Source organism: Gasterosteus aculeatus, chromosome 2 (assembly GCF_964276395.1).
Source record: "Gasterosteus aculeatus chromosome 2, fGasAcu3.hap1.1, whole genome shotgun sequence".
NCBI lineage: Eukaryota > Metazoa > Chordata > Actinopteri > Perciformes > Gasterosteidae > Gasterosteus > Gasterosteus aculeatus.
This window is the reverse complement of record NC_135689.1, coordinates 9,208,502-9,224,505: the sequence shown is the minus strand read 5'-3', so window position 1 is coordinate 9,224,505 and position 16,004 is coordinate 9,208,502. Positions and strand designations below refer to the sequence as shown.

The 16,004-nt window shown below is 42.8% G+C and overlaps 1 protein-coding gene across 9 annotated transcripts in view; it reads right to left on the bottom strand.

Moving 5' to 3' along the window:
- LOC120829835 (ERC protein 2) overlaps positions 1-16,004 on the bottom strand; it is a 117,650-nt gene that overhangs the window by 86,329 nt on the left and 15,317 nt on the right. For 5 of the 9 annotated variants that reach the window (XR_013453034.1, XM_078090672.1, XM_078090680.1 and 2 more), the window contains 2 exons: positions 14,563-14,730; positions 4,157-4,324 (listed from right to left, as the gene is read on the bottom strand). Coding sequence is in view for 7 of the 9 variants with exons in the window: in XM_078090672.1 (XP_077946798.1) it covers positions 4,157-4,324; positions 14,563-14,730 (336 nt within the window). In the remaining 2 variants the exon portion in view is untranslated. Of the gene's footprint in view, positions 1-4,156; positions 4,325-14,562; positions 14,731-15,741; positions 15,835-16,004 lie in introns of all 9 variants that reach the window. The other 4 variants (XR_013453033.1, XM_040194343.2, XM_040194350.2 and 1 more) reach the window with 1 other exon arrangement.

The window sequence follows — 16,004 nt, the reverse complement described above, 5'->3', positions numbered from 1 at the left end:
CCTCCCCAGCTCCAACGGGCTTATCTGTTACCATGTCTCTGCGCTGTGATTGGTCAGATGGAATCCATTAGGATGAAAGGCATGGTTGGCCCCCCTCACAAGATCTATCAAGATCACATGCACACACAGAAAAAGGGTTATAAGATATTTTAGAAATAGAGCTGTTACACACACACACAATCACTCTGCACTCGGCTCCACAGTGTATTTAGGTTAGTTATTATATTCAATGTTTCAATTCTGTCAGGTGACAGCTTCAGGCAATAAAAATTAAAGATCACGAGTCCTGCAAATACGATGAAACTTGAGGTTCAGTCCTCATACTTTCTTCAATACCTCAGTTTAAGGATCATACACCTACATCGTAAACACAAACCCAATCAAAATGTGGCAGGGAACATCTCTATTTATCTATATATCACTCTCTCCCTCTCCCTCTTTACTTTTCTTCCTCATAATCAAAGGCCTCGCCGTGCTGATGACACCAGGCTGGAGCAAGTGCTGACAGAGTCTGGCAGAAGGTGCGCTGAAACAGAGCCGGGTTCCCCAGAGGAGGTCTAGGGGATACCTAGCTAGACACTATTATAACGAACAGAGACCCTTGTGTACACGGCATCCTTCTGTATGGACACACACACACAGAGGCAAACATGCACACGTATGGCCGATGCGGCTTAAGCGGCCGTAATCAAATCTCCCCGTCTGCGGTTGCTATAGGGAGGGAACATGATAGGGGATAGTATACTTCCATGCACACAGCCAGTCTTTTTTAAAAGCATGAATATGGATTGAGACAACCACAATGTTTGAACATGAATAACACATGTATGCCAAAACCGCACCACGACCGGCTCTCCGTGTGTTCCTCCCACACCCTCTGCCCCCACAGCAAAAAAAAAAAAAGCCGACCGAAAATGAAGAAAATAAATAAATAAATGCATCATTATGCACCGGTCACGGTCTCGAACAGAGCTCCCACTGTTCTGATTGTGATACTTGAGACGGAAAATGACGGCACGAACCCAGCATATGCATTTTTTTTTTCGTTTTTAATTTAAAGACCTCATTATTTTTTGTTAAATTCAGCCTCAAAGTATTAGGATCAATTTAGAGCTCAAACCACAGCAATGACATCATGGTACCGTGATATAAGTCATTGTGACCGTCCATAGAGAGGCCTTTTGGAAGAGAATAAAATCCTCATACTCTCCTGAGACGGATAACAGGGCACCAGTGAGTGATATGTGTTGCAAATTAAGAGAGTATCTCACTGATACACTGCAATCATTTCCAAAGTCCGGTCAAGCTGTGACTCATCTGCCACCCATTACTCTAGTGTATAAAGTGTCACTGGCTGGGATAAATAATTGATTGTCGGGTGGATGTAGAAGGGCCCTTTACCATTCAGTAGTTCCACACTGCAAACACAGCCGACATTTAACCCTTAGTCCACCGGCCAATTTAACATACAAGGACTACTGACTGAAAGGAAGGAGAATCAACAATATCATGGCAAAATATGAAATGATCTCCTCTCAAAACATCATAGTTAATGATGCTAATCTTACGAACGAAGGTTGTAGTTCATTTGCATAGTGTGAAACAAAGAGAGCCAGAGCACATGAAGGAATCTGACCTTCAAAATGAGTTGAAAAAACTGTCCACTAATACCTTAAATATATTAGAACACATTTATTTACTTCTGGGGTCTGCAGGGACCCCGTTGGATAGGGTGATGGTTAGAGGAGTAATTTCTATGTACATAAAGTCATAAAGCTGACGATTCAAATGGTCGGTAGAAACCTTTTCAGTTGTTGGAGATGACGAGAGCAGGCTCTTTTAATGTCAAAGCGAAATATATAAAAAGTCAATATAGCGAAAAGAAAATACTCCCAAAAACGGAATAACTCCATATAATATCACACCCAGTAAAAATCAAAGTGGTTTTGCTCTTAGAAAGACCGGAAGGAGAGCAGGTTTTCCTGCACACACACACACACACACATTAAATTGAAATCTGTCATCAGCCTGCGTCATCAACACCGACACCCCGTGTGCAGGGCGGTTCGGAGCCATTTGAAGTGAAGATGGCTTGTTGTAAAAAAAAACCAGGTGCACCATCTTAATCCTCAAAGCTGCCCGGGAGGATGACACGTTTGTTTGTGTGCGCGTGTGTCTGGTTTAGATACCGAATCGTTACATCCGGGGAGGGGGGGCAGGACTCATTCGGAGCTGACAATTTTACGAGTTGAAGGAGAGCCACTCGTTGGACTTCTAAATGACCTAATCCAGGCTGAACCTCGTTCCATAACATAAAAGGCTTCCCCCTAAATTGAGGAAAATGTACCCTTGAGATGTAGGCACCGGAAGTGTAAGGGACAGCTGGATCCTGGGAAGAAATCAGTCATGACGATATTCTTTTTTACAAGTGTGATCCAATTATTGTCTTTACATACCCTTCTTTTGCCTTATCGTGTCCCTGAAAACTAGAGCCCAACGCATACGAAACACAATGATAATATGTACAATAATGACATGACAAAAGTCAAAACATGACCTACTCCAATCCACAGACCTAAATAGTATTTATTGGAAGTACCATCTAGCAACGAAAGAATCCCTAAACCGCCGCCAGTAGGCTGACGAAAGGAAATGTGGCTTGTTGTTGTACAAGACTTTTACAAGACAGTCCTGGTATTTTGCCTTTTCGGGAGACAAGGGTACAAAGGTCCTCAGCTAAAATCAAGCCTTGGACATTGCAGAAATCCTTCACCATTTGGCTACTGAGAACCCCCGACATTCCGTTTTATAGTCGTCACCTCAAAGTTTTGAGTCATTCTGCAGCTGTATATCTCCTTTATCTCTAGGTCCAGGTAGAGGGAACCCTCCGTAATATATACACATACAAACAATAACGTCATTTTGTCAGTTAGAAATAAAAACGGCTAAGGATATATTTTCTGTGGGGAAGAAACTGGCAACAAAGGCGTAAAATACAAGAGTAAAATACTGCACAAAGCCATGTAGTAAAATATAACAAATAGTAAGTACATTTTTAAAATTCCTCCGAAAAAAGCTGGCGGCAATATTTCTTCGGCTGCGAAATAAAGTCATAGTTGAAATCGCCTGTGAATGATCTGTCAAAAAAAGGGGCCTATGTTGCTAAAAACAAGCTGACATAAAGTGCTGTAGGTGGAACCCAAAGGAGAAACGCGCAGGGAGCACATGAAGGTCATCTTTAAGCTTCTCACACAGAAACACCCCGAGGTCACACAGACATCAAAATGCATTTGAACATATTCATGCACACACATCCACATGCATCCACACTGATTTGTGACACGGCATGTGACCTTCGGAGACCTCTTTCTTTAAACTCAGCAAGAGGGAGGCCGGAAGGAGAGTAAGGCAGATCTAATTTGAGGACATAACAGGAAACAAGGAAGTTGAGAGAGGACCTTTACGTGTGTGTAATTGGTCTAAAGAGGAATTGCCAAGATGCGCACCACAGGTGGCCACAGGCCCTGTCTAAATAGCTAACCTTATAAAATTCATTAAGGCCTCTGTGACATGCCGTGCGAGCAAGCCTTTATATGTGTGTGTGTGTGTGTGTGTCTGCATGCAGGTGTGCATATATGTGTGCGTATATGGAGAGATGTTTCTCCTGCACTGAACTCATTGGGACTAATGCACACACACAGGTACCAATATATATATATATATATATATATATATATATATACATATTATTCTTATTCATTGTATAATATGTTTTATCTATTGTGTTAATCTGGCTCTGCACTTGAGCTGCTGAAACAGCGATCCTCTGTATCTATGGAATGTATCTCTGTTAACCAAAAGAAATAGTGGGAGAATAATATCTTACTTTGCACACATGCGTTGATTGATTTACCAAACATGCTCCCTGTCGATTCACAGTCCCAAAGACATGATCACGTAGCCAGAACAGAAAATGAGCTTCCAATATGGCCGGTTAACAAGCTAGCTTGTGTGGTGACAGATGTGGTGACAGAATATCTGCACTTCTTTGTTATGGTATAAAAGTGATTAAATTCCATGAGCTCGTTTTTCCTGCCAAATGTGGAAGTGGAAAAAAGAATCAATAAAATCCATTCAAAAAGTTGGACCCACTTACCTTCTTCTGCAGTACATTAACCTTCCTCTCCTTGACATCCAGCATGTCCTTCATGTCTCTGATCTCTCCAGTTAAAGTGCTCTTTTCGTCGGTCAGGTCCTGCAGCTGCTTGGTCTTCTTGGTCAGTAACTGCTCCTTCTCCTCCAGACGCACTCGCAGAGCATCTACCTAGAAAAGACCAGGAAAAGACATAAAACAAAATATATATATAATCAGACAAACAAGGATTCTTGGGGTGAGAAAGGGGATACGAGTCAGAGTAGGTAATATAAAACAATATTCAATATTCAATACAGTTTAGCAAAGAAATACTTAATAATAATAATAATAATACATTTATTTTCAGTATGCGACTATTCAGACCTAAAACTGATATTTCTCAACACATTTGTGCTTGTTGACACATGGAAGTAGTTGTTATGTACCGAGAGGCAGTGAGAGAGAGAGAGAGAGAGAGAGAGAGAGAGAGGGGAGCCTGTTCAATCGTTTGTTATTCAGCCTGCTGTGTGACTGGACCAGCGCTGCCATAGATCAGACTGCTCCCACACTTCACACTCACACATTAAAATCCTCAGTATCTGACCACGTGCACTGAGATGAGTTGTATCTGAGCTCAATCCAGAAGGTGTTATTGGACATCCATCAGTGCTGTGCGGCACCGCCTACAGTGACCCACACACAAAAGTTCCCACTCACACATAACACTGTGCTGCTCTGTTGCTCTTCTTCACTTTTCGCCATGCGCAATAAGGAAACCCATTTCAACTGAGTTTCAATGTGTGCATTACTTTGTTTTAGGAATTCACGAGACACACAAACATGCATTCTGTAGATAATTAAAAGAAAAGAGGGAGGTCTTCTAAACTGTCGTTTTAACAAGCCAGACTTGGAGTGTGGCAGTAAAAAACTAAAGAAATGGAAAATAACACATCTACTGAGCGGGCAATTGCGAGATATGGTGTTGGGCCAGCATGAGTTCCTACCTGCCCGTATGAGTTTGAGTAAAATGAGAGTGCACCTTGCAGGCTGCAGGCACACAGAGGGCCCCTCTCAAGCAGTGGCATTAGAAGCAGGTCGGGACCCCCAGGTGTAAGATGGTGAAGTATTTATCTCATATTGCTCCTCTGGCAGACAACCAGACACCAATACTGAGGCCTGCTCTGTCCTCCCCACTCCACACTGGCACACACACACACACACACACACACACAGCACTAATCCTTTGTGCGTACAGTATGTTGGCACATGCACATCATCCTGTCCTGCACCCATGTGTTGCCACATGCGTGCGCGTGCATCAGTGTTTGCCATTGAGTGTATGAGACAGAATACAAGGGAGCGGGAGAGACCACCCTCCCCTTCAACCCCACCTGGCAAAGAGCAATTTAGAAAGAATGTAGCAGAGAGGCCTAACAGGAAATCCCTGCTGTCTCACCTGCACTGGCCCACTAAGCTGTGATAGTACTGTACAGACACCCTGCTAATACCCTCTTAAAGCACGGACTGCTGCCAGGCACAGTACATCAAAAACAAGGAGGGAGGGGATGAAAGACGTTTGGGGGAGAGCAAGGCGACGGATAAATAAAACACACAGTGAACGCATACAATCGGCACGCTTTGCCAAGCCTTTTCGTAAAACACACAAAAAAGAGAGAGCAATCATTCTGTTATTTTCTTTATTCTATGAATTGCACCTTTTTGGGGGTTTTTAATCTCATTACAACTTGACCCTTTGCCAATGTCGCATATTAAATTGAATTGAGTGAAAGACGTTGGAGTGAGATGATGAGAATTCTTTAGAAAACATCAGCACCACTGACATGCTGCTCTTTCACCGGCTCAAACTACGACTCCATCAGCAGGTCCGTAACAGGAAATACTGTTTGGCTTTATCAGCTGGCGCACATGCTGAGATGATAGACAGCTAACAAGTCAAGGTAATTAACCTCTCACATCTCCTTCAATTTCCTCTCCAATTTTCTACTGCTGTTCTTCTCAATGTCGCCTTCATACCAAACCTCTCGCTTTCCAACCGTCACTTCTACCTCTCCTTCAACGCTGCGTCCTCTCAGCCGTGCTCTACGCTCTCCGGGAGTTTTTCTATTGCCGTTTAAAGGGGCAGGGCCTGTGGTGAGACAAAGCGATGTGTCGGTGTGACAAATCCCTCAGGTCCTGGAGTCAGGTTGTCTTTGGGACAGGCCCACATTTCCCCAGCTACGACTGTGAAGCTTGTGCGCATTTCTGTGTGTTTCCAGGCGAAAGGCATAACGCGCAAAGCAGAACTCCTACGCTGACGGAGAGAACTGGGAAGAAACCGATCGTTTCTTATGCAATTGGACATTTGGGACCGCGTTCTGTTTTGTTATCACAGCTTCTTTGTGTATGAGGGTAAGATAAAGAAATTGAGAGGTGAGGAATAGAAGGAGAGGCGGCAACTGTTGCCCAGTCTGGCCAAGTCCGAATCCAAAAGGACCTTTAGAGATGTCATTGAAAAGATGAACACATCTATATCACCCCGTCGTCGCCCAAAACCCCACTTAAGCTTTCCAGCCCCTCAGTCAGCACCTTATCGTCTAAAAAAATGACCTGGATACGTTTTCAAGATTCTGTGGTTGCATAACTATTTATTTCTAATATGTGGAATGTGCTTAAACAAATAGTCACAAAGGAATAACCACTCTAACGTGTGCATGTACACATGCCTACATTAAAAAGTGCTCTATATGTACACAGGCATGCAGCAGCAATCACACATGCAGCAATGCACACACATGCATAAACACGCTCATTCTCCTTGACTTCCTGTCCGTCATGCCTGCAATGACAGCCAAATGTGGATTCTGGACACTGGTTAGCAAAGTAAAACAGAGGCTTAAAGAAAACAGCTTCTCTGTTTATCCTCACCTCCCCTTTTCCTGCCTCACATTTCATCATAAAAGTTTTTCTGGCAGTCGAATCTGCAAAGGTATCAGGCCCCGCGTCGGCTCTGCGCCGCAACAGACAACGCAGGGACTATGCGAGTAGACCCCGGTTAAAGCGGCAGGACTAAAAACAACCACAGCGAGGGCCTGGGGATGCACCGATACTTGGATACTCACACACTGACAGTTGCGCTCTCACTCACCCACTTGGGGGCGAGAGGAGTCATAGTCTGAACAGAACGTCATTTCTAACGTGACCGCGTATCTCTCGCTCTGGATTGTCACACATCTTTCCTTCCTTCACGCATGACGCATTAACACACACACACACACACCATGGATTTTACAAGTTCAACGGTTCAAGTGTAAGTGTCACATCAGCTAACAACACCACCATAAAGGTTGTTAAATCCCAAGCGTGTGACTGGTGGAGTCGATAGATGTCTGAGCTCAGGTCTGCTCGGGCTGCAGTGCCGCACTAGACACAGCTGTGTCGGCTATTCCGTTCCAACCTGCATAAATACAGCACCAGTCAGCCATTAGATATAATTTATTTGAAGGCCCTTGCTGTGAAATTAATCACCAAAACATTTTTTTTTACTGGTTCATGCTAGTTAAGCCATGAATATGGCGAAGTCTGAATTGTACAACCTAAAGAAAGAGAGCTATCTCATTTGAAGAGGATGCTGGACCACCTGAACTGTAATCATTCAAAAATATACAGTATGCATCAAAGAGAAACCAACACACCCTCATATGATGAAAAAAGAAGAAAGTGAATGCGGACTGCTGTGTTCAAAGACCCAGTTGCTGTTAGTTTGGCTTGAATATTTGTTTTTGTCAAAGATTGGCAAAAGGTGACACAGAAAATATCTAGTTTATGAAATACATATGTTACAGTTTTAACAGATGGTGTAAAAGGAGCTTTTACTGTTGGCATTGATGTGCGAAGACGTAGTATTAAATGATCCGTAGTTTCCAGATGAGGCAATAGAAACTTCCAATGCTATGTCAAGAGGTCCCCGTTAGTTGTGGGGTTAGACAGCTTGAGGACCAAACTGGGATTTTTTTTCATATAAAAATTGGCATGTACCCACTAATGAGTTTGTGTTCAGGATTTGGTGTTTCTCAATAGTCTGGGCGTCTGAGAAGGCACAATTGGTTGGATTGGAAACCCAAGAACTGATGTTGCAATGTCAAAACAGAAGAACAGGGCACTTCACAGAGGGACGCTGGACAACGGCCGAGCATCTGCAATCCCCTGCAGGGATTCTTAGTGATTTACACACAAACAGTATACACATACACCAAGACACAAACTGCATTTAAAACCACACGCAAACACAGAAGACATTCTATCCACCTCAGCTGGCAACGCCAGACATGACGCCACCGCGGTGATCTGTGCGGAAATGAAGGACGTTCCCTGTCCTGGGTCTCGGGCCTGATGTCATTTGAGGTGTGTCATCAAAGCCAGGGTTGAAGGAACGTTCAGATCAAGAATCGTGTGATCACCTGTCTGATCACCTCCGGGTCGGCAAGGGATAATAAGTGGATGTAAATGCCTCAGAGCGTGGGTGGAGTTTGGGGCGAAGTCTCATTGTACACGCCGACATCTGTGGATCAAAACCATGGCAACACAGCTGTCTGCCCACAGGCTACAGAGGGAAGCTGGGAAAGCGCGGATGTAAAAATACTATAACAAAGGGGTCTTTGTCAACAGGATGAATGAGTGTTTTCTACCAAAGCATAAAAGACAATCATCTCATGCCTTTGGTATTGTAGCAGAGGTTGGATATTTGACAGAAAATGAAGGGGACTTTCTCCAAGTGCTATCCCACCAACCCTCACTGCACACATCTGCCTCATTCCGTCCCTCCATCCATCATCATTACCTCCTCCAGCGGAGATGGACACAACGTACACATGCACATATAGAGGAAGAGACGCTGCAGGCGTTCCCCCTCATTAACACTTGCTCCTTCTTTGATTATTTTTGCTGATCATTTTCAGTGCTGGTTGCTACATCCTGTCTCCAGTGATTCTATTTTCTGTCACAGAAAACTCTGGCAAACAAGTGCATAACAATTGTGTGTCTGCAGTGTTCAATAGGTGCCTGAAATCAGCCTACTTTCAACGGGTAGAACTGTTTTTTTGTCATTCTGCTGGTCAGTCTAACAAGCCCTCGGGATCTTGTACACGAAACATTTTCTTATGAAAACCACCCATTTTAATTTGAATTAACTCCAGCTGAAAAGCGGGACTTTTACTTGACACTCATTTCAAAATAAAATGCACTACATTAGAGACAAAAGAAACACATAAGTGTCCCCAAAAAGGAAGAGAAAAGAGATCTTAGGTCTGCTTCTTCTGATTAAATCATTCTATTTAGAGACCTTCCATCAACAAAAACCAAACCATGAGTGGGAGTGTTTATTCTTGTGGCACTGCATCTTGGTGTGACTGTAATTTTGTAAGCGGGTGTGTGCGGGAGTGAGTGTGTGTGTGTGTTTGAAATTAGAGGTTAAGTGGTCTGAGCTAAGCAGGGTGACCCTGAGGAGAGAGGAGGTCAGAATAAAAGAATGGGGAGTATTGTCTATTGCTATCTCTATCAGCACCTCACTGCCTACTGGTTAACCATCCGCTGACTGACGGCAGACTAAGCAACGACATATTTTCTCTATGTGTTTATGTGCAAAATATAGAAAACATGTAACAATACAGAGAAAGAAAATGAACTTTCATTCTAGACTTTCATTCAAATTAGCAATGACATCATATGAAATTTAGCTTAGATGTTCTACACATTGTCACCTGCAGTATGCACAACCACACAAATCTGCATGTCATCGAGAGCATATGCATACGTAGCAGATTTAACACGCTTGTGTCCGTCAGCTCCTTTTGTTGTGCACATGTTTACCTGGTAAACCATTAAATATCCCATCTCCATTCTGACCCCCATAACTCCGTTTTATGGCTTTTCCACATGGGCTAAGACAAACTTGCCGGGGCTTTATTTTGGACGGCCACATGTTTTTATTGGGGGCCCCGACGCTTTACTGCTCACTCTGCATCCCCAACCGCAACACCCGAGGAACATAGGAGCATGTTCTTGGGTCTGAGAGCGGTGACCATGGTCAGTCAGGATCAGATGAGGGTAATATTATAACAGGTTTGCAAAGGGCTCATCGCGAGAGGCCCAGGGTTTACATTTGAAGTTAATAATTAGTGGCCAGCCGAAAAAAGTGACCGTTTTCCATTTGCTTAAGCCGAGTAGCCCACAGTCTTTATGTGTTCATCAAGTTCTCACCCAAGTTGTACACACACTCCTTCTTGCGGTGGTACCAACAGATGGGGAACACGAATGGATAGCGAAGGAGAAGTAGGTGAGAAAATGAGGGGAGGGATGACAAACGGTGGCACGAAGGAAGAGAAAATATGGACAGAAGGAGGAAAAGTGAATGACGTAGGAAGAACGACGGAGAGCGAGAACACAGCGGGAGGAAAAGCACAGGGCAGATTGCAACCAGGTTGAGACCACATCTGTCCTCCGCCTCACTACCTGTGTGCACCATTAATCAGGAAAGAGAACCAGGAAGGATCAACAAAAGCCATCCAGCGGGGACCACAGCACACTGTACCATCGCATCACTCACTGACAAAAGTCCACAACTTCCACATCCATCAAGCAACTCAATTCTCTCACTTCTAACTTTCTCCTTTCGCCTCATCTATCAATGATTTTTTTTCCCTCTCCAGATTTTCTTTTCTCCCCATTCATCATTGTTGTTATGGTTGATGTTAGAAAGTCATTTTTGAGTCATGCATATCTTCTTCAGGTCATTACACCTCAAAATCAAAACTCAGTGGAAGTCTTCTGGCAGGACACACTGCTGGAACTGGTGATTAGAGAAAACACAGGCTATGTGGGGTCACATCTGACGAAGTTGAACTGAAATACCACAGACTGCTTTCTGCAAAAAAGACACGTTGCCAAGTCGCAGAAAGTACTTAAAGAGGCATGCTGCTACTAACTCCTCTGCTGGCATTCAGCGAGGAACAAAATGTCAGACATTATGTTAATGTGTTATTTATGTGCTTGATTCAGATTTGGTCTAGATTTTTCCTTTGTTGGTAAGTGGCCACCAACAAAATGGTAGGCTGTGAGGGTGAACATATGAATCAAACCTTCAGAAAATGGAAATGTAATTATATTAAATAAATCAAATGTGATGTTTTGCATTAAACCCAAATTATGTCTCTCAAGGCTTTAGAGTTACCACTTAAGAAGACAGCAAACGGAGCCGTGCCATAAAACATGTTTTGCTAAGACAGCCTGTATGTCTTCTCACAAGAATGTCCACAATACCTTTTAACCAGTGAGCCGTGACACACAGGCCCGACTTATTTTACAGGAAGTTGGGAGCAGACTTCAACACAGACAACCGAATCAAAACCATCATCTTACGAGCAGCTTATCCTGTCGAGACGTAGAAATAATTTGTTATGACAAAGTGGAGGACAAAGTGGGGACACACTGGGGAGAAACTCAAAGGCCAACGTTACTCTCACGTTATTGAGAGTGACGTCGCTGTGATCACTGCTGTGAACACAGCAGCTTTAAAGTATTGTGGAATCTTAAAAAGTCCTAAGTGACAAATTTTCACAATAATCAATTCATGCATTAATTATGCTAGTGGGCATGTTGTTTATTACTATGGACAGTTTTACCAATGGAAAAATAGAAAACGTTGTGTCAAATAAGTCATACATGCAGTGTCTTGGTCCATCCTCCGGTTACTGTTGAGCAATGCCTTGAAAACTAACATTGTAGGCCATTAACCCCTACAGCACACCCCCAAAAACCTCAAGTTGTGTTTTTCATATTAGATTCTTTGATATATTGCAGAGATTTGGGCTATTCAATATGGCTTTAATCAAAGATTTGCAAAGCATGCTTTAAACTGTTTCAGAGCAGACTCAGTAATTGGAATGGAAAAATAAAAATGATTGGTCTTGAATGAGGAAGATCCCTTAATGTGTGATTTGGTCGAAGAGATATAGTAGATTTGAGAAAATATAGCTTATAATCAATATTCATTAACCGATAAATGCTGTAGGACAGAGCGTTTGTATGTATTCAGGCATTTTCCAAGCCTCGTTTGAGGGGAGGCCTCAGGGCTCAGACTCCTGGCTTAAATCATTATCCTGTCATAACCATGGACCATATATACAAGAAGTCCTTGTGATGTCACCCATTGGTTTGTGAACAGTGGTTTTGAAGCTTCTGGTTTGGAAATTTGGCATTTTTCATCATGAGGAAAGGATGCTGAGTACAAGCAAACTATTTTAGACAACCAAAGTGTTGTATTAACTTTAAGGAATTGAAGAAACCTTGTAAAAGTTAAAAGACAAAAACATTGAAAACACTGGGGTAACAACCTGTCAATAAGAAAGTAGCCGCGGGTCAAATGGGACTATAATTTTCTAAATTAACATCATGATGTATTGAATAAGACTTGAAAGTAACAAAAAGTCATTATGCCTAAAATTACACCTTCTTGAAAAAATAAGGCATCCAAGCTCGGTTTGAGTCATTTATGTCAAACTTTGTCATTATTATTTTGTATATTTAGCTTGTGCCCCATAAAGGGTTTTGACTTGTAATCTCAAAACAGTTACATCTAAATGGTGCTGCGAGTGCCTCTGAATGGACAGGTCCATTTTAAGTTCTTCTCAAAGAAAACTCAACATAGTACCTGCAAGCCGCTTTACCACGGAGGCCTGTTGCTTTGTCGCTGGCTAGTTAAATATGAAGGAAGGTCTCTTATGAGTCACCTGATCTGCTGGAGTACAATTACAGTTCTGCATTGTTGTGATCGGGGGGGAAGAGTGACACATACACATAATGTATTAAAGGCTCAGGTTTCCACAGATGTGGGCAACTCACAAAGCTTACACACTATTTTCCCACATTTTCCAGGTATCTGGAGCCGTATTCAATCCCGTCCATTTGGAAGCCATCCTTAACTTTGACTGACAAATAAATACACTTTCATTTTCTCATTCCCCTTGCTCACAGTGCCGGCTCTGTTCGCTGAGGTCCCTTCTTGGTCCCATCCTGATGGGAATAGCTTTTAGAGACTAGTGTCTGAGGTGAAGCGAGGTCTGGGGGACAGGAGACACCAGTCTGTCTCAGTGGGAGTGGAATACTGTACCAATCACTGTCATTCATAATAAGACCTGCCTGGCACACAGAAGAAAACCCACTAACGTATATGTGGAGGGGTATGATACCCCGGAAGGAAATCTGGGGATCTTTAGGAATTTTAAATGTGATGGAGGAAAGCTGGAACAAATTGTTTAAGGGACGTGAAGTAATAATAGGAGAAGACGGAAGGAATGAAGGGAGACCCTAAAAGAATCGCCGTGCCTTCAAAATCTCTTTTCTCATCCTCTGGTTTGCCAATTAAATCCAGGAAGCTGGCTTTTCCGAAGCGAGGGAAAATGCCATTTCAATAGCCGGGGCAAAGTATTTAAGACCTGACAGCGAGCATGTTGTTGTGCGCTCCGTGGGTTGTCTACTACTCTTTCAACTTATTGTGCAAAACTTTTAAAGATGCAGTGCAGCATGAGGAAACATTTCATTTCTAGGTTCTCCTCGTTAAGAAAAATAGAAGCAAGATCATTTGTGAAGGACAATACAATTGTCCTTTTAAAGTTACAAACTAGATAAGTGACGGGTTGAAGACTAAATGCCTGAACAAATTACAAATGTAAATAAATTATGTGCAAGAACTGTGAAAAAAAAAATGGACACTCTCACTAAAACATATACACAAGGGAAAAAAACACCCACTACATAACAAATTCCTTGAAGTATGATGTATTCTGTTGGTTGCGAGGGCCAAAATTCCTTGCACATGTATGGACAATTAGGCCTAATTTTGGCCCAAATTGCTTCCTGTAAGTGGACATGGTTAGCAGGCCGTTCTCAACTGCCTAAAACAAAGAGATCTAAAGTTCTAAATTATCATTTCCAAGTCAAGAGAATGATGGAAAAAAAAATGCTAAATGCTACCCTCCCCACACACACGCCTCCATCTCTCAATGTACAACCCGCCGCCATCACTAATAGCAGTGATAAAATCATTAGTGCCATTGAGTGTAGACATTTCCAAAGACAAAGAGGAAAAGTCTGCCAGCTTTCTCCATCCAGCCGTTTGACTGACTGAGCCTCCCTCATGCATCAAGCTCACTGGTTGACTACAGGAGCCAACCACAAAGAAAGCATATCCACCCCCCCTCATCGTCCATCACAAAAACAGAAAGAACGAAACCGGGGGAAAATCCGGCAGTTTACAAGTTGTGCAACCTGTGTTAGCATCTGGGTATGCGAGTCGGTTATGAGGACCAGTTGCCCAGCGCATGGAGGTTGCCAGCGATGGACCAACAGCTACTTTTCTGTGTGAATGTACTGACCTCTGTCTGCAGCGTGTTGGCCCGTTGCTCCTTGGCGCTGAGCGACTCCTTTAGCACCTCGATGTGCTGCTTGCAGTCAGAGTTCTGATTGGTCAGGGTCTCTAGTTTGGTCTGAAGGGCCTGCATCTCTGACTCCTTCCTGTTGAGCTCCTGCTTCAGCTGCTCAATCTAGCAAGCGGAGAAACACAATCACGCATTTGTGATTTAACAAACATTTAATTGTTTAGTCGTCATTGTACAGAGATAACAAAAACTTTCAAAGTGAAAAAGAATCCACCAAGCAAAGGCGCGTGCAGCCCCACAGCCACATACACACACATGTATGTGTTGCGGTTGTGTATCACTAAATGGGACAATTTTCCCCACACTTTGAAAGACATTAGGCATGGTGTTTATTAAAGATATGTAAAATATGCACTAAACCGATCCCTATCTCATTATTTAATGTCACAATGAAAAGTGTTCAAATTAAAATGATGAAATATGTATAATGCTGACACATTTAAGTAAGGTTAGGGAGGTACTTCTTCATTTAACTTTAAAATTGTTAACTAAAAAATCTAGAATATTAACATGTGGCTGGATACATTTACTTGCATGAATTATATACTATAATATTGAATCATAACGCAGCCCCTATATTGTCAGTTCGTTGTCCGGCCCGTGGATGCACCAAGTCAAAGAGGCCAAAAGAGTGAAAGTACATGCAGGCAGTTATGTGGAGCAGAATTCAACCCACTTAGCTGACTTATTACAGATTTGTTTAAAAGAAGACCGTACAGAACATGGCAGACACCCACAAGATGAATCAAATCCATTAATAGTTTTCTGTCCAAGCTGTGAGGAAGATTGTCATCGGTCCTTTAGTGCCACAAATTCTGGAAGTTGATTCAAAGTAGAGATTTCTCTCATTTTGTGAGTAGGTTTAACATCTTACCGGAAAAAATATGACCAAACAAGAGATGGGCCTTATCAACCCTCAGAGAAATAAAGATCCCTATAGATCTTCTATAAAGAAGATAAAGGGAGACAAGGAACAGACGAAAAAAAACTGCAGCAATAAGGTGACTCGGTGTGGTGGGACAGGTGACAGGGTATGAAAATTGACACCAAAAATATGATAGATCAATAGATAAAACCAGCGACAAGAATATAAGCGAGCGGCTAATGAGAGGGTACTTCTGCTTGTTCTGTGATCCAGGGACGTTGTGGGGGGAGGAGGAAGGTCTGAGCTGTTCTGGTGGAAGACAGGCATGGTGACAAGGCCTGCTCCTACAGAGAGACACAGACAAGAAGACAGCAAGCCACTAAACTACAGCACACAGGCTGCGCCGCACTCTGAACTTCTCAACCACACCGCTGAGGATTCAGAATGATGCACTTTGATAAAGCTCTGTTGGAGAAGATGATATGCAGAAGAAATTCACTGTCGTACTCGGTCA